General features: G+C 33.3%; 1 protein-coding gene across 3 annotated transcripts in view; it reads left to right on the forward strand.

The window, feature by feature from the left end:
• The window catches only part of LOC148622172 (pregnancy zone protein-like), a 70,860-nt gene that overhangs the window by 38,612 nt on the left and 12,246 nt on the right, over positions 1-20,002 (forward strand). Inside the window, exons 27-37 of one of the 3 annotated variants that reach the window (XM_088571787.1) lie at positions 2,074-2,260; positions 11,244-11,472; positions 12,973-13,122; positions 13,962-14,060; positions 14,444-14,495; positions 15,863-15,949; positions 16,320-16,496; positions 16,725-17,044; positions 18,709-18,868; positions 19,254-19,468; positions 19,716-19,940. In XM_088571787.1, the coding sequence (XP_088427913.1) occupies positions 2,074-2,260; positions 11,244-11,472; positions 12,973-13,122; positions 13,962-14,060; positions 14,444-14,495; positions 15,863-15,949; positions 16,320-16,496; positions 16,725-17,044; positions 18,709-18,868; positions 19,254-19,468; positions 19,716-19,940 (1,901 nt within the window). Of the gene's footprint in view, positions 1-2,073; positions 2,261-8,386; positions 8,562-9,515; positions 9,664-11,243; positions 11,473-12,972; positions 13,123-13,961; positions 14,061-14,443; positions 14,496-15,862; positions 15,950-16,319; positions 16,497-16,724; positions 17,045-18,708; positions 18,869-19,253; positions 19,469-19,715; positions 19,941-20,002 lie in introns of all 3 variants that reach the window. The other 2 variants (XM_088571788.1, XM_088571789.1) reach the window with 2 other exon arrangements.

Here is a 20,002-nt window from a genome sequence, read left to right on the forward strand (position 1 = left end):
AGGTCTCAAGCTATGCTGTTTTGAACAATGTTTAACATGGTAGAGTGTCAAGTAATGTCCCTGTTGATGCTTTATTCTGTAATTTCAGGGTAGGAAAATAACAATGATAATGGAATATTAGATAATGAGGAATGAGGTGGGGGTATAGGGTTTCACAAACTGTTTTATTTTTAGATTTATAGAGAGACTTGTGTAATGGTTAATTTTTATTTCTACATTCACTTATGTTCTAAACAGATACCGGATATTTAATATATTTTGATAGGAGGGTTCAAGATGTGCCCGTTAAATAAGAAGATCAATATACTGAACCCATACTAAGTACATGTTTCTAATTTAAAGCACTTTCTGCCCTTTCCTAAAATAAACTTTTGAAACTAGACACTTTGAGGCATTATGATGCAATAATTCTTGTACAAAAACAGATGTATCGAATGAACCAATACATTTGCATAGTTTTATGAAGTTGGCATTATACTCATACTGCCTGCAGTTGAGGATGGTATAGTAGATTACCACTTAAAGGAATATTATTGCCTGAGACGAAGTTGATGGTGATACTGTAAATGTACTAATTTTACCGGTGTACTAATTTTTGTTATTTTTGCTGTGGACAGAAACCCGTGAAAAATAGTACACACGAAATTGATTTTTAACATTATATAACACTAATCATTATTTTGAAACCACGATTATGTTCACTTGACAGAATCAGTGAAAATTAGCAACTGCGAAAATTAATACATTTACAGTATTTATTTCTGAGTGTGGTCATCATGTGTTTCTGACTAACAAGTAAATAAGAATCATATAATAATTTCATGTTCTCAATAAAATTTCATATTTGAAAAGAACATGATTTTCATCTTAGTTTTGAAAACAAATGATTTCAATTATTTTTAAATGCACAAAAGACATATATTTACCATACTGGTAATAAACATATGTTTCCATATGTTTCAAAACATATGGAAACAACATATGTTGATATTTTGTCTGTGTATACCAGGTAGCTTTTGTTAAATACAGACATTACATGTTTACTGAACTTTGCCAAGCTGAAAAGTATATACCGTAAATGGAATACTTATCTGATATGAGTTGTCTACCTTTGTGCTATATGCAGACAACCTTGATTAAAAATTGGGGATGAAAAGTATATCCATTACCATTTTTAAGACAGATGCATATGATTAACACAAACCACTGCTATTTCAATCATTTACCCATATTCAATGTGTACCATTACTGTTAATTAAGAATAGTTTTATTTCTGTTGATAATACACCATTCTTATACAGGATGGATTTCCGCAGGACTGGTTTCTGTTTAAAAATTTGTAGTAAAAATTTGAAAGACAGAATCAACATATCATTTCTGTCTCATGTCCTTTGAAAGGACTGTGCAATTACATGATTCCTACCTAGTTCCATAGAAATTACAGCTTTCAAATGTGTAATAATGTTTTTTTTTTTGTTTTTGTTTTTATTTTCGTTTACAAAACATTTTCACTTCATGAATTTTAACAGCTTAATATTGTCTTCCACATTGGATAGCCACATTGGTGTACATAGGTATCAAAAGTTTCCTTTTATTTCGGCTTCAACATCTTGCCCTTTTTGAGCTATTACAATATGTTTATTTTTGCATTTATTATACATACAATCAGTTGAACTTGCTTTTCTATAGACTGATTTGATGAGTTGAAGTTTTTTGAATTGGAAAGACTTTTGAAAATACAGTGAAACCCATATTAACCCAACCCTTTTTGGTCACATTGGTTCAGTTTAAATTGATATAAAGTGAAGTTTAAAAATGTCTGATTTGGACAAGTTTTCAGATATTCATTGTTCAGTGTATACAGATTTCATTGTTAACTAATTTCATAAAATAGCACTTTTGTCATATTTATTCTTTTCAGGCTACAACTGGTATAAATCACATTATTGTTTTTTTTCCATATGATGGAATGTTGACATTTAAAACAGAGATAGGTTTACACGATTGCTGAATTTTTTTTTGTGCACTGCATCATAATGATGTGATATTTGTACCTGGTGTTTTATTCTGTAGCACCTGTACCATTCTACCGTACACAAATAGATGGATTTTTTGGTGAGGAAGGTGTAATTAGACCATTAATGGAACCAAATGTAAATGAAGACAGGGTTGAAAATGTAATACCACAGTCTGATTCTACTAGGAGAAAAACCAGGACACATTTTCCTGAAACTTGGCTATGGGACCTTATTATGATTGGGTAAAATGAAATACCCCAAATAGCTTGAAACTTCACATATTTATTTCTGTAGCCTTTTCACTTACTTTTACTTTGTATAGCACGTCTTATTTTGCACAAGGGTGGTCGGTTTGAGGAAATCCAGATTGGGTACACTGAAAAAAAGACAGTGATTTCACCTACTCATGAACTCCCAGCCAAAAAACAACAGCTGCTAGGATTTTTTTCCCTGAAACCGTTGCTATGGGACCTGTACTTGATTGGATAACAATCTTATAAATTATGTTGTTGATGTGAAATTCATTCTACATTATTTTTTTATTTTTAGCTCACCTTGCCCAAAGGGCCATGTGAGCTGTTTCCATTACTTGTCGTCCATCATTGGCATTGTCATTGTCATTAACATTTTTAGCTCACCTGGCCATAGGCCTTGTGAGCTATTGTCATCACTTCGCATCTGTTGTTTTTAACTATTTTACTCCGCTCCAAAACTACTAGACCAATCAAAATGTATCTTGGTATGATGGTTACTTAGAGTATTTTACAAAAAAAATTATGTAGGGATTTTTGATCTGTTGAAAAACGTGGCCACCATTACAAAAAAATAGAACATAGGTCAGACAGAAGTTTTTCTCATGTATCTCCAAATTGATATGTTTTTATTACTAAAAAATGAAGTTTTTCATATACAAGTACTGTGAAATTCAAGGTTAGAGTGTTCAGTTATCATGAGAGCTGTCTGATCAAATTTTCATGTAAATCTATTGAACCATGTTGGAGTAATTACCCTTTTTAAGTGTTTTTTTTTTTTTTTTTTTTGGTTGCTATTTTTAAAGTAATTACTTTTAAAAAAATTTCTCCTCAGAATCTACTGTACAGAATTCATTGAAAATTGATATGTTTGTTCCTGAGATATGAGCATATGAGATATCCAAGAAAAAACATAGCCATTCATACAGATAATAGAATGTTGGTTATCAAGCTGGAATGAGCTATTCAGACTCTTTAGAGCCTTTTGTTTTTATATTCACCTCTAAAGCTGCTCTTAGAATTTTAACTATACCTTAAACTGTACATTCTCATTCCTATATCATTCTCTTATTCAAAACTGGTTAACACAAGATATTAAGATCTTCATTGGATTCTGTGCTTTTAGTGTTATTGGATTGACCTATTTTGTGCTTTTTTACTGGAAGTCACCATTCTGATACTTCAGTTGATATAGTACTGTTTCTGATACTAAAGGTGTCACTATTCTGATACTTTGGTTGATAATAGTACTGTTGCTGATACTGAGAGTCACCATTCTGATGATTAGTTGATGTAATACTGTTTCTAATATTAAGGAGTCTTCATTCACATACTTTTGTAGTTTTGGTCGATTAAGTGCTGTTTCTGATACTTTGGTCGATGAAATGCTGTTTCTGATACTAAGAGTCTCCATTATGATACTTTAGTCTATGAAGTGCTATTTCTGATACTAGGAGTGTTCATTCTGATACTTTGGTTGATGAAGTGCTATTTCTGATACTTTTGTTGATGAAGTGCTTTTTCTGATACTAGGGGTTTTTATTCTGATACTTTAGTTGATGAAGTGCTGTTTCTGATACTTTTGTTGATGAAGTGTTTTCTCTGATACTTTTGTTGATGAAGTGCTGTTTCTGATACTAGGGGTGTTAATTCTGATACTTTGGTCAATGAAGTGCTGTTTCTGGTACCAGGAGTCTCCATTTTGATACTTTGGTTGATGAAGGTCGGTATCTGACACTTTTGTTGATGAAGTGCTGTATCTGACACTTTGGTAAATGAAGTGATGTGTCTGATATGATATGATAACAGCTTAACCACTGTATGTATTTGCCAGTTTCTCAGATCATGTGTAACAAATATCTGACTCAGACTTGATCATTCTTTACAAATTTAATTTTGTCTTTAGGAATATAACTCAGATCATTGTGACACTACAGTTGGTGGGAAAGCTTCTCTTTATTTTCAAGGTGTCTTTGAATTAGATTTAAGTAGCAGTCTTGGTAAGAATCATGCAAAATTTTAAAAATGTGATACACCCCAAAAACAGGCTACATATTTTTATTTTTGTAATTAACTTGTTTTATGGGTCAATACTATGAAATGTGTAATTATTCATTCAAATCTGGCTGCTCTTAGGAGATAATCAACATAGAAAATCCAATAGATTCTGTTGTATTTGAGTGGCATTTATGGAGTTATCTCCCTTAATTTTGAAATCTACAGTGCATTCTATATAATTTTTATCTCTTAAGAACACGGGATATATGAAAAACTGAATGTGAATTTCTGTTTACTATGGCAATTCAAACACAATATCAAAAATAAAAATATGTAGGCTTTTCACCCATGAATCACATTTTGCATGATTCTTAGCTGGAGTGCTACTTAAATCTTCAACAAAACAAGAGAAACACAGTCATTTGTTAGTAGTGACCAAACAAAGAAATGAGGATAATTTAAAAGTTGTAAAAAGACTAAAAGGCAAAGACTTCTTATAGTTTAAAATGAGCTCTTATATATAGGTCCCATATCATGTTATGGAATTTCAGGTCTGTCGCACTTCTTCTCCCTTTTTACTTAGAGTAGTTTTCAACATTTCCAGTCAAATGCCAAATTTTTCATAACATTTTTCTCAGCGACTATTAATCATAACCACTAGATATCTTTTAGGTAACTTCAGTATGGGTCCCATGCCATGGAATGAGATTTTATTATGAACAGTACTTTATGGCAGCTTAGCCATTTCTGTTTGAATGGAAGTTGCTATTTTCTACTAGTTACCAAGTAAAGCATGAACAATGGGAAAAAAAATTGAGCCGTTTCATTAAATTTTTAGTGATTCTTAATCTGTTTTAGCATTTTTTTTTTTTTCTAGGAAAACATTGGCAAACCTAATTAATTTAATAATTTGGTACTTAAACTGATTATCAGATAGGCTACTATCAATCTTCACTGATAGCTTTTTTTATATATTACATTTGCTCTATATTTTAGCATAAAAATATGCACCAGAAATCTCAGAAAAATTTAAGCTCTTGAAAAATGTTAGTGAAAACAGCCAATATTATGTGTCATTTTAAAATCATTTTGTCCACAACCTTATTGTATGATCCAATATCTTCTTTATTACACATTAGCCATTCAACTATGCAATATTTAAGATATTCGGACAACTTTCAAACAAGTAATTTTGGACAGAAATGTTCATTATTGCCTATTACTTCTTATGCTATAAAAAGTTTGTATGGTGTGCTATGTTGTAGCCTTGGTAACATCAACATCCTATTTTATGACTCTGTTCAATTGTTGATATTCAGCTTCTGATGACTTTGTCCTTTATAAATAGGCGACACAGGTGGTACCCGTCTCTTATCCATTTCTCTTCCTATGCCCTTAATGGAATTTAATGAAACTTTCACATAATCTCAATAACATATTCCTGTTGTGAACTATGTATTTAAGATTTTGATTCAAATCAATGTTGAGTTTTCACAGAGCAAAACATGAACATTTATGATGTGGTGATACCAGGGTATCCATCTCTTATCCTTACTCCTCCTATGGCTTTAAGTTGAATTTAATAAAACCTCCACTGATTCTTTATTTAGTATTGATATTTTAATATTTTAGCAAAACATGGACTTTACATTCCCAGACATGAGGGCACCCATCTCTTATCTATAAACATGGACTTTATCATTCCCAGACATGAGGTACCCATCTCTTATCTATAAACATGGACTTTATCATTCCCAGACATGAGGGTACCAATCTCTTATCTATAAACATGGACTTTACATTCCAAGACATGAGGTACCCATCTCTTATCTATAAACATGGACTTTATCATTCCCAGACATGGGGGTACCCATCTCTTCTATAAAAATGGACTTTAACTTTCCCAGACATGAGGGTACCCATCTCTTATCTATAAACATGGACTTTACATTCCCAGACATGAGGGTACCCATCTCTTCTATAAAAATGAACTTTACATTCCCAGACATGAGGGTACCCATCTCTTATCTATAAACATGGACTTTACATTCCCAGACATGAGGGTACCCATCTCTTCTATAAAAATGAACTTTACATTCCCAGACATGAGGGTACCCATCTCTTATCTATAAACATGGACTTTATCATTCCCAGACATGGGAGGGTACCTACCTCTTATCTATAAACATGGACTTTATCATTCCCAGACATGGGGGTACCCATCTCTTATCTATAAACATGGACTTTATCATTCCCAGACATGGGAGGGTACCTACCTCTTATCTATAAACATGGACTTTACATTCCCAGACATCAGGGTACCCATCTCTTATCTATAAACATGGACTTTATCATTCCCAGACACATGAGGGTACCTACCTCTTATCTATAAACATGGACTTTACATTCTCAGACACTTGGGGTACCCATCTCTTATCTCTAGAAATGGACTTTATCATTCCCAGACATGGGATACTCATCTCTTATCTATAAACATGGACTTTACATTCCCAGACACATGAGGGTACCTACCTCTTATCTATAAACATGGACTTTATCATTCCCAGACACATGAGGGTACCTACCTCTTATCTATAAACATGGACTTTATCATTCCCAGACACATGAGGGTACCTACCTCTTATCTATAAACATGGACTTTATCATTCCCAGACATGGGGTACCCATCTCTTATCTATAAACATGGACTTCATCATTCCCAGACATGAGGATACCTACCTCTTATCTATAAACATGGACTTTATCATTCCCAAACATGAGGGTACCCATCTCTTATCTGTAAACATGGACTTTACATTCCCAGACACATGGAGGTACCCATCTCTTATCTATAAACATGGACTTTACATTCCCAAATATGGGGGGTACCCATTTCTTATCTATGAACATGGACTTTACATTCCCAGACACATGGGGGTACCAATCTCTTATCAATAAAAATAGACTTTATCATTCCCAGACACATGGGGGTACTCATCTCTTATCTATAAACATGGACTTTACATTCCCAGACATGGGGGTATCTACCTCTTATCTATAAACATGGACTTCACATTCCCAGACACATGAGGGTACCCATCTCTTATCTATAAACATGGACTTTTCATTCCCAGACATGGGGTACCCATCTCTTATCTATAAACATGGACTTTATCATTCCCAGACATGGGGTACCCATCTCTTATCTATAAAGATTGTTGATTTTCTTTAAAAGTAACTGCTGGTCCATATAACATCATATGGACTGGTAGGAAATTATATGGACTGCCTCACTTTGAAATTAAGAATGTGACATCATAATGTAAGAAGTTGCATGTTTTCTTTCTTCTTCCAAACAAATGATCCAGAGTGAGTTATATATAAAAAGTATAATAAGCAAAAAGTTAGTGTTACTTCTTCTCTTATTGCAATATATGGACCTGTTGGTCACCCCTAAAACTGGAATTCAATGAAACTTTCACAGAATTTTTATTTCATATACCTATTGTGCACCTTTTTATTTATTTTTTTTTATTCAGATCAGTTTGGATGTCATAAGGTGAATGTTATCAAATGAGGGACATGGGTTATTAATTTAATAAGCATTGCTCACATTTTTTTGAGAATCATACTTGATAAAGATGTCTGTTTTGTTTATAAGCTTTCTTTCTGTGGAAAACCCCTTGGGCAGTGTCACATTATCAGTAATGCTACACTTATTTCGATGTATTCTGAAAGTGAGACCTACTGCTATCACTGTTATACATACTACTTTATCTGAGTTCCTAATTTAACAAAAATAGACAATAATAGTGTATTGACTTCACATAAAAGGAAAAAAAATGAGGTGAAGAAACGGGGTAACTGCGAGGCTCTGTTTCGTACCGAATCCTGTTATTCCTTTTAGTTGAAGTCGACATTATTATTATTATTTGTGCACAAATAGGGAGATAGTATAAAATTGATTTTAATCAGAGATTAAAATTGACAAGGATTCTGCTAAATTTCTCTATTATGTATTTACACTTAATATTTTAATTGATTGGTTTCAAAACATGCACAAGTTTTTTTTTGATGACACTGTTTCAAAGTAATAACATTTTTCATTATTGTATGAAGACGACTACGATGAGTCAGCATTACTTGGAAGTGGAATGGATCCTGTTGATGTATTTATGGATATGGAAGATTCTGATACTGTGGTGTCTAAAGCTAATTTAAAAGCAGTTGATGCTGGATATAATACAAGAAGTCATTTCCCTGAAACTTGGCTTTGGGAAATTTTCCTAATTGGGTTTTTATTTTTCTATTCACAGATTTATATTCATCTGTGCTCTGTTTAGCTTTGTCTGGCTTATGATTGCTCTTTTTACTTTTTATTTTTGTATAACATACCAATTCAGAAACTCAACTTTAATTGTATTTATTGATAGAAATAAGGTTGCAGTAGTTTCACTTATGGTTCAAGCGATAGTGGAAATATGGACTTAGAATGTTCAAATCATTGTGTTGATTTAAGTAGAACTATTTGATGGTAATACCAGTGTTTATTCATTAAATTCATCATTTGTCAACTAATTGCTGAGCAGTAAATAGGGATATATATATGATTTTATTTGAAAAAAAAAATTGTTGAATCGAGGCACCCCAAATCTGGATCACCCTTTTTGTGATTATTACCAGTGGGGCTACGCATTTGATGGTTGGAACAAGCCCCTGTGATCTGTTGTTTACAATGACATTTTCAAAGTGCTATTGTATTTTGGAAGAAAATTCAGACCTGAGGTCCTGCCTCTAAATTTACCTAATAATTGGTCTCAGTGTGTTTTGCTTGTCACAACAATAACTTAATGGATGCATGATACCTTGAATCACATACTTCTAATTTTCAATAAATAGAGTATCTTTAACCAGGATTTGGAATAGTATTTCTTCAGACCAGAGGATGAAAATTCCTTGTGTTCAAAATTTGATTCTGTTTTCATTGTTGGATCTGTTAAAAGCAGGGTTCATTTGATTAATTGAATTAAGGTTCTAAACATGAAATGATTGCAATATCAGAACATTGACATATGACTCCAATCAGCCAAAATCCTGCTGTACTTGTACCTATGAGTATTTAAACTGTAAAATACTCCCTATCATACCATATTTATGTGACCAAGAAAACTCACTACCAACAAATGTATCCAGACAACCTTCATCCCCTTATCTTCATCAGTAATGTGGAGCAAATTTCTCATTCTAGATAATGCCCTTGGGATACCAGGACCTAGTGGCCCTGTTAGAAAGCTAGGGTCATCAGAGGTCAGTCCCAGGGATGATCCAACCCCAAGACAGGTTGGATTGAGAAGGGAGTTCCCAGAAACATGGTTATGGAATATCTATATTGTTGGGTATGTGAATCCAAATCTTTGGTGTTGGTTTCTTTTTGTCAGCCTTGATCTTGGAAATCAGTCTTTTTGCCAATTTGGTCCTCCATGGGCCTTTAGTGATCATTTCTTGTTTGTGTAGGTTTCCAATAATCTTATTTACATCTTAGATTTTCTTTCATTTTAGCTTTTCTTGAATTATATCTTTCTCACACCTTTTTTTCTGTTAACATATTCCCATATAATCATACATGTAACACCTATCTATTTCCATGTATACTTATCCCTAGACATGATAACATTCTTCCTAATTACATCCAGAATTTGGTTTGCATGTGATTTATTGTTTAATATAATGTAAGTTTAGTGTATTAATATGAAAAGACGGGTTTTTAATTGAATTATACCCCTGCAAACAAAGTTTTTAGGAATCACTCTATCTGTCTGTCTGTCTGTCTGTATCTTCCATGTTTTCGTACAACTTCCAAACCACACAAGGGATTTTGATGTGAAATTTTATAGGAAAGTTGACATTGTATGTAGATGTGAATAAAAGAATATAATTATTAATAGATTCAAAAGGGAGATAATCCAAATAAGTGGTTTACAATTTACTGCTGGTAAGGTCTCACTAACCACTTCCAGGTTTAAATGGCCACCCCCCTATGTTGTACCAAAAACACACTGAACCTAGACCTTTGCTTTGTAAGTACATTATTCGTGTGTTTTCTAATTAAAAGTAGTCAAAATTAAGCTGAGAATGTGTACTTTAAAATCGTATTTGTAATTTAAAACAAAAGTGTATGAATATTGTTTACATGCATGAGTAATTTGCCTCCATGCTGTCAGTTATCAAAAAAGGTAAAAATGTGGATTTTCAGTATTATTTATTCTAGTAAATTTTGTTAAAAATTTCTACAATCTTCGTACCATTAGCATTATGATTGTGAAAGCCTTAATTTCCAAGCTTTGCAATGGTATGCAACTATAAGATGTCATTTGTCCTAGGAATTCACAGTGAAACTTTGAAAATAACTTTTTTAACATGTAAAGTAATGGAAACATTAGAAGTGGTTAGTGAGACCTAAACAGGTCAATGGATTTTGATGATTTTTTTTAGAAAGGTTTGGCATCATATGTAGATGTGCATGTTGATAAATAATTATTTTTGGAGAATGTAAAAGAGAGATAAGTTTTACATGTTAAACTTGCTTACTCCTCCTTATATGCTTATGTGATTTTCATAAAAAGGAAGGTTTGGCATGATTTGTAGATGTGTTTGAAGTAACGATTGTTATCAAAGGACCCCAAAGATGAATAATCCAACTTGAACATATAACACTTGACACCATTTGAAGTGGGGGTATTTTATTTATGAACTTGCTCAAGGTGTTTCTAGTTTTTATATATACCATGACAATTACAGACTTAATTTAGAAGTTACTTTTTTAATATTGTCTGTGATTTTAAAACTGTTGTAGAGTAAAGGCAATCTTTTTTTCTTAAAAGCATTAAAATACTAAGTGTAATTGCTGAAAAAATATGGTGGTCATTTTTTATTGAACTGTGTTTTTTTTTATTTTTTTTTATCATTTCCTTCACAGTGATGATGGAGAGGTTGAGGTAGACACTACTATACCTCATACAATCACAGAATGGGTTGGAAACTCATTGTGTACCAATATGGATGTCGGAGTGGGTGTGTCTCCTGTTACTGCTGTTACTGCTTTCCAACCATTCTTTTTATCTTTTACTCTTCCCTACTCAGCTGTTAGAGGAGAAGTTGTACCTGTTTTAGTCACCATTTTCAACTACATGTCAGAATGTCTTGTGGTAAGTCAATGCAATAACATGTCAGAATGTCTCTTGGTGAGTCAAAACAACATGTCAGAATGTTTCATGGTAACTCAAAACAACAACATGTAAGAATGTTTCATGGTAAGTCATAACAACAACATGTCAGAATGTCTAATGATAAGTCAAAACAATATGTCAGAATGTCTCTTGGTGAGTCAAAACAACCTGTCAGAATGTCTAATGATAAGGCAAAACAACATGTCAGAATGTCTTATGGTAAGTCAAAACAACATGTCAGAATGTCTTATGGTAAGTCAAAACAACAACATGTCTGAATATCTAATGATAAGTCAAAACAACAGGTCAGAATGTTTCATGGTAAGTCAAAAGAGCCTGTCAGAATGTCTCATGGTTAATAAAAACAACCTGTCAGAATGTCTTATGGTAAGTCAAAAAATCATGTCAGAATGTCTAATAATAAGTCAAAACAACATGTCAGAATGTCACATGTAAGTCAAGACAACAACATGTCAGAATGTCTAATGATAAGTCAAAACAACAAGTCAGAATGTCTCATGGTAAGCCAAAAAATCCTGTCAGAATGTCTTAAGGTCAGTTAAAACAACCTGTCAGAATGTCTCATGGTAAGTCGAAAATAATGTTTCAATGTCTGATGATAAGTCGAAACAACATGTCAGAATGTCTCATGGTAAGTCAAAGCATCCTGTGAGAATGTCTCATGGTAAGTTAAAACAACCTGTCAGAATGTCTTACAATAAGTCAAAACAACAATATGTCAGAATGTTTCATAGTAACTCAAAACAAATATATGTCATAATGTTTCATGGTAACTAAAACAACACATGTCGAATGTTTTTGGGTAGTCAAAACAAAAAGATATCAAAATGTCTTGTGGTTAGTCAAAACAGAAACATGCAAGAATGTCTTGTTGAGGGTCAAAAACATGTTATGACATCTTGCTGCTAGTCAAAACAATATAGAAATTTAGAGACTTTGACATCCACTTAAATAGGTGAAAGTTTATTGTCTGAAAATATACTTAGGTACTTGATTACTCTGAATGAAGCTTTTAGTGAGTGAGTTTTGGTTTGTTCTCAGTCTTATTTGGTATTTACTTTGAAATTACTGTTGTTCGTGGAGTAACAATTTTTGTGGTTTTCATGGTTAGGCCAAACCACGAAATTCTTGTCCCCAATGAAAAGGAGAATTCCATTGATGTTTATAATAAAAACCTCAAAACCATGGATTAAAGAAGCCACAAACTTGTGTTTCTCCCCTAATCCACAAAAATTGGTATTCATGAATTGAAGTACTTTCACAGTATATGAGCAATGTCCTCTGATAAGAATGGTCTACCCTAACATATTTCAGTTGTTATGATACTATAGCAAATCAAAGAACATTTATCATATAAAATAATGCCCTTTTTTCATTAAACAAAATAGTCTTTATTCAATTTATTGTTCAAATTCAAGTTGCTTTACCCATGCTAAAAGATTATATTGTCATATTTAGATGCAAGTTTCCTTACCAGTGTCAAAATATTTTGGAATGGAAACAGGTTATCAGAGGACTGTACAGAGATGTGTTTGTCCTGGAGAATCTAGCACCATTAAATACTATGTTATACCATACACACTCGGCAAGATCAAAATAATAGCCACTGTAAGTATAATGTTATATATATCTCTTTAGGAGTGTATATTTCTGAGTTCTGTGTTTTTACATCCCTCAAACAAAGTTATGGGTATAACTGTCTGTCATATATGATGAAATTTTATAGGAAAATTGGGTATATTATGTAGATATGCATGAAGGAATATGGTTACTGTCAGAGGACTTAAAGGAGATAAACCAAACTAAGGGTTTTACATGTTAAAACCTCGTAAAGGCAAGACTGATGTATTTTTATAGGAAGATTGGGTATCAAATGTAGATGTTTATGAAGGAAAATGATTACTGTAAGAGGACTCAAAAGGAGATAATCTAAATTAAAAATTTAACATGTTAAAACCTTGTAAGCACAACCCCCCCCTAAACCGCTCAAGGGATTTTGCTGAAATTTTATAGCCAGGTTTGGCATCATATGTAGATGTGCATAATTACTGTTTCTTCTTTGTATATTGGAATGTACATTCTTTCTTCCTTGGTAACTGGCATGGCTATTGACAACTATGGCACTTATTTAAATCTTTATATATCTAGTTTTCACACACATAACATGTATCAGGTAATGATACAAAATGTAAAAAAAGATTGTACCAAGTTACATAAACTTTTTAATACCGATATTTAAAAATGATATTGGCTGACTGCGCTAAAGATTTCAAAACCCTATCTAACTTTTGTACGTGTCAAAACCAATTCTTATGAAGTTTTTTTTAAGCTAACTTTAATGAATTTTGATTCAGGGTAAATCTGACATATCCCTTTACCAAATAAAATGTATAGGTTTTTAAATTTTCAAGATACGATAAAATTCAGCATAGCATGTACCTTTGTAGGCGGAGTCAATTCCAGATGATGGTACCTGTGGGAACCAGGTTGTCAGTTTGGATGGTACTGGTGCTAACGATGCTGTAGAGAGAGAGTTGTTAATAGAGGTAAGTAGGCTCTCTTTCTTGTATTTAATTCTTGTTGTATGCTGTACAGGTGTTGTATATAAGGGCAGATTCAGGCTGTGGGGAGGGGGGAAATAATTAAATTAATTAGAATTAAATGCCAAGCAAAGCAAGGCAAAACAAATTTTGGATGTAGAATTTGTGCAAAAATCAAGATTTCATATAATTCAGAATTTTAGGGGGGGGTACACCCAGCAAGCGAGTCCTTGGATCTGTGCCTGGTATATAAGAATTATAGAATTTAACCATAATGATTTGTTTTTATGCAGATATTTCTTGTATTCATGTGTTTCTATATACTAGTAGGCCAAAAAAATATACAAATGAAGAAAGCATGTTATGCTTTTTTTATTCTCTTATCACAGGCTGAGGGTATTGAAAAAGAGTATACAGCCACTAATTATATGTGTCCTGAGGGTAAGTGACCTGGTCTTAAAATTTTATGCCATTACTACAAATGAAGTCCTGGCATTATAAAACAACTACATTATGTCATTATGTAACATTTACATTATGTCATTATGTAACATTTACATTATGTCATTATGTAACATTTACATTATGTCATAATGTAACATTTACAATCTTTTACATTCCCAATGTAAGCTACTTATTTTTTAAATATTTTTTTTCTTTCTCTCCTTGAATTAGCAAAAACTGATTTCTATGATAGACAATCTTATTTGTGTTTATGAATACAACCATGAGTTTTATTTTGCCGTTTTTTACTTGGTTTCATTATAGTAACATTATCAAACTGCTTGTCACAATGGCCTGAGGCTGACTTTATAGCTGATCTTATCCGAAAGAAAGAATATCGTTTAGCTAGACCCTTTAATCTCAGTTTCCACTATATATGTGACGTATTATCTTTAAATAATCCTAATTTTGGGGATTTGATACATCGCATCTACTCCAAAGAACTTGAGATAAAGGATACTTCAGACACTCTGAAGTCAGCCTCATATCTTGACCTACACTTAGAAATCGATGGTAAAGGAAAACTATGGACCAAACTTTACGACAAACATGATGACTTTTCATTCAAAATTGTCAACTTTCCTTTCATCTGTGGCAGCATCCCTTCAGCACTTGCATATGGAGTGTTCATATCATAACTCGTACATTATGCCAGAGCTTGCCGAGACTACACAGACTTTTTGTATCACGCTAGAATTCTAACAAATAGGCTTCTGGAGCAGGGATATGTTGCTACAGGATTGAAGTCATCACTACAAAAGTTTTATGGTTGTCATCATGAACTTGTGGATGGTTACTGTGTATCCATCTGTGCATGAAAACTGATTTATTCAATGTGTCATGGTTTTCCTTTCCTCTTTCATCTACCCCGGTGTTTCTAGAAAAGCAGAGGACGCTTACCCTACCGGTGCACCTGGTCCATGCTCCCAGTTTTTAGTGGAGTCCGAGTTGCTCATTTGCTTTTGTTACTTTGTATGTATGATTTTAGTTACTTTATGTTCTTTGTTGTGTATGTCTGTTTTCCATGTCTGGTCTTTGTCCCTGGATTACATTCTTTTGATTACCGCTATAACCTTGGTTCCCTTGATTACTCTTACAACATGTGCCATTGTCTTCTATCCAAAAACTTAAGCAGTGTCCCCTTTTGTAGGATTTGGGCGGGAAATAAAGTAAGTAAGAAATGAAAGGTCTGGGGTGTACTATAGTTTTTCAGAAATTTTGCATAATTTTTTAAAGAACTTTGCTAGTGGAAACAGTTTTATTTCATGGGTAATTCTGTGTGAGACTGACATCATATTTTACAGGATCAGAAGTTACAGAGGATATGGTTCTACCACTACCATCAGAGAACCTTGTTGAGGATTCAGCCAGAGGGTATATCAATGTTATAGGTAGGTTTATACAGACAATATAATATGGTTATTTAGAAATTTTATGTCATGCTTCAAAGGTGCAAATGTGTGAGATTTGTGAAAAATTCAAATGATCAAAGGGAAAAAAAACTAATAAAACGAAGGAATATGCCACTAAATCAGCTTCAAACTTCATGAGTTTCACTTGGAATGTATGATAGTTGGCAGTATCAGTCTTTTTCATGTTACATGAGTGTATATTCAATTTCAAAAACTTAATTGATTTCATCTTAAAAATTTAAGTAAAGAATAGACCTCATTATTGATAACTTTAAACAGATAGTGGCTTACAGAATTATGTATTAATCCAATATAAACACTTTATTATCATTTCATTGTATGAGTTTAGGTGATATAATGGGCCCAGCACTGTCAAATTTAAAGGACTTGTTAAGGATGCCATATGGATGTGGAGAACAGAATATGGCTTCATTCTCTCCTAATATTGTTGCTCTACAATACCTAACAAATACCAACCAGTTACTGCCAAAGATTGAAGAGGAAGCCAAGGGCTACATGCGGACAGGTATGGTATGGAATTGCACTTAGAAAATTGTCTGCTTCTCATTTCTGAAATTTTTAATTTTCACCGAATTACAAAAATAATTAAAAAAGCACCAAAAAGCACATATTTCATGGTGATATGGAATTAGTTGAAATGTTTTTCCCTATCCATAAACTGAAAATTTTACTATTCATTTTTTTCACAAGGATCTCCTAAAAGCAAAATTAGAATATTTATATTTTCTCTCAGGTTACCAGCGACAGTTGAAGTATCGTCACGCAGATGGTTCCTATAGTGCATTTGGTGGGGATGGTTCTGGAAGCATCTGGTTGACAGCATTTGTTGTTAAATGTTTTGGCCAGTCTCGTCCCTATATTACCATTGATGATACTGATTTAGAGAAGAGTATATCTTGGTTCCGTCGTAAGCAGCTGGAAAATGGTTGTTTCCCTAAGATTGGCTACACCCATAGTTATTATCTAAAGGGAGGATTCTCTGATAGAAGTAATGAGGCATCACTGACAGCTTTTGTATTGATAGCTATGTTGGAAGCTGGTATACCTAGAACTGTGAGTTAGCTTTTAATTGATACTAAAACAAAATACAATAAATAGTGCAATCTTAAACCTTTTATCATCAACATATTAATGAAACAGCATTTATTATAGCCCAGGCATTGAGCTGTGTGGATATGATGTTATTTTACTCGTCTGTCTGGCTGCCCATTTTGGTTCTTTAAAGCTTTAAAGTTGAAAATGTTTTCATTTTTGAATAAGCAAATTGGGGTATTTGTTTACATAGGGCTGCTTTGGTTTTTTTGTTGTCCTCCAACCAATGGGATTTATCTATGACAACAAAATATATAATTACTACCCATGGAAGTGGATCTGTCAATTTTTACACAACTAGAATTAGATTTAAATTGTTTATTATACCCTCCAAAGTGATAGGGGAGTCTGTCCGTCTGTCTTCCCTTCCTTCCATTACATCGTGAAGGAAATCATCTCTTATCCATTGCTTCTCTTATGAAACTGAATGGAATTGAATAGAACTTTTACAGAATTTTTTTTAAATCCTCCTATTCTAGATTTTGATCAGAATCAATTTAGGGGGAGTTCGTAGCAAAACATGGATTTGTCTTTTGTCAATATGGGGACAAGGAGGGTACCTATCTATTATCCGTTACTCCTCCTTAGTCCTGAATGGAATTGAATGAAACTTTCACAGAATCTTTATTTAATGTTCCCATTGTGCACCTTCTTTTTGAGATTTTGATCCAAATCAATTTGGGGGTTTTATTTAGGGACACATGGACTTTTTCATTTGTCAATATGGAGACAAGGGAGTTTGTGTCTCTTAACCATTAACTCTTCCTATACCACAGAATGGAATTGAATGAAACTTTCACAGTATCTTTATTACATGTTCCCATCATGCACCTTCTATTTTAGATTTTGATCCAAATAAAATGGAAGTAAAAAGTTGCATGTTATCCATACATGCCAACCCTACTGCTTTAGGCGGTAGTCTACTGATTTTCTGGTGTTTCTACTGCCTACCAACTTCAGAAACTTTTCTACCGATTTTAAAAATGATCACCGATTTTTTTTTTTTTTTCATCTTCACTTAATTCAACTCTTCGTTATGTTTTGGTCCATAATGTGACGACTTTACTGGGGGATTTTAATAAACGGGAGTGAAACGCATGTCCCATATAGTATATACCCCGACCTTTTCATTGGCTATTTAAATACATATGCACCAACAAAAAAAGTTGATTGGCACGCTTTCTTTAAAAAATGTATGGAGAAGGATGCAGCATTTTTCTTCATTGTAAAAAAAATCGGGGAGATGGGCAAATATTATGAACAAAATGGTAAGTTTTCACTCCCCTTATCAGGTGTCTTTTATCCTCCATAATGTGCCCAGGATGCAGCATTTTGCTTCCAAGATAAAAAAAATTTTGCTCCCCCCCCCACCAACTCTCATACCACTTTTAGTTCCAAAAAGGTTGGCATGTATGGTTATCAAATGGGGAGTTGGGGTATCAATTTGTTAGCATTGCTCACAGTTAATCTTGTTTTCTTTCTAAACTTATAGGCATGGGATTTCTGAAAACATGACAGCCTTATGGAAGGAATTTTCAACTTTGTCTATTAACATTTCATTCTGTTGAAAAAGTTTTATATATATTTAGTTTAAAGGAATTATTGAAGTTGATATTCCATTCTAGGATCAGTCAGTAGTAAATGCTATACGATGTCTGGACGTTCAGGACATTCCTGATACCTACACTCTCTCACTAATGGCCTATGCTTATACACTGTATGATGTACGACACCTCCATAGACAATATGTTATGAGCAAGTTGGAAAAAAGGGCTACAGTCAAAGGTAATTCATTTTCTTCAATACAATACCAGGTCTATGTCTTAGAATTGAGTTCATTGACATTGTAAAGCTTCTTGGAAGATGAGGAGCATTTGTCTTTCATATCTTTAACAAAAGAAATCTTATTTCATGAGGTGAAAATGTCACAGCTTATTCTCAATATATATTTGCAAACTTGTCTTGTCACTATATTACTGTATTGTTTTATGTACTTTAAGAAAATGTATCAATTAGGAATAAAGCTTTTATTTAAAAAATAAAAATCACTGTATACATCCCCATAGTTGTATTTTTGCTTACTGTATGACTATCTAGGTGCTTATCAAAATCTCAAATATGTGCTTTAACTAATTTAGTATGAAATGATTTAGCTCTCCTTTTTCTGTAGATGGTATGAAGTTCTGGGCTAGGACGGAGGTAAAGGATGAGAAAGAAAAGAAGAAGTGGTATTACTCTGCAGTCTCAGCCGAGGTGGAAATGACAGCCTATGCTTTACTGGCCCATATCACTGGAGAACAACAAAATGCTGCACTCAATGCTAGACCTATTGTCATGTGGCTGACCAAGCAGAGAAATCCTAGAGGTGGATTCTCTTCCACACAGGTAAGCCAACACTTCAAAGAAATGATGACAGCATAAGTGGTATTCTGTTCAACACAGGAAACCTTACTCTGCACAGAAATCCTTGAGTTGGATTTTTCGTCAATACAGGTAAGCTAAAAGTGTAGAGAAATCTTAAGTGAGATTCTGCTCAACATAGGTAGGCGAAAAAATATTATCTTTATCAAGATACTTGTAATGTTAAATGAACAATTACATGTGAAGTAAAGCTTATTTATATAATTTTCAGGATACAATAGTAGCACTACAGGCCCTAGCTAGATATGCTACACTTGTGTATCAGGGTGGTGTCAATGTAAGTGTAGAGGTGACAGAGAATGACAGTGATGGTTTTACATCTACCAACTTCAACATTGATGATACAAACACTTTGGTCCTACAGTCTGAACCAATTAAAAAACTCCCCAGTACACTAAAAGCTAAAGTTGGTGGTATCGGATGTGCCATGGTCCAGGTTAGTATTATAGCGAATAATATAGTTAACTTCATCAAATATAATTGGTTTTCCTTTTCCTT

The sequence above is a fragment of the Perna viridis genome, chromosome 3 (assembly GCF_037379345.1).
Source record: "Perna viridis isolate PV_CMFRI_1.1 ecotype Kerala chromosome 3, ASM3737934v1, whole genome shotgun sequence".
Taxonomy (NCBI): domain Eukaryota; kingdom Metazoa; phylum Mollusca; class Bivalvia; order Mytilida; family Mytilidae; genus Perna; species Perna viridis.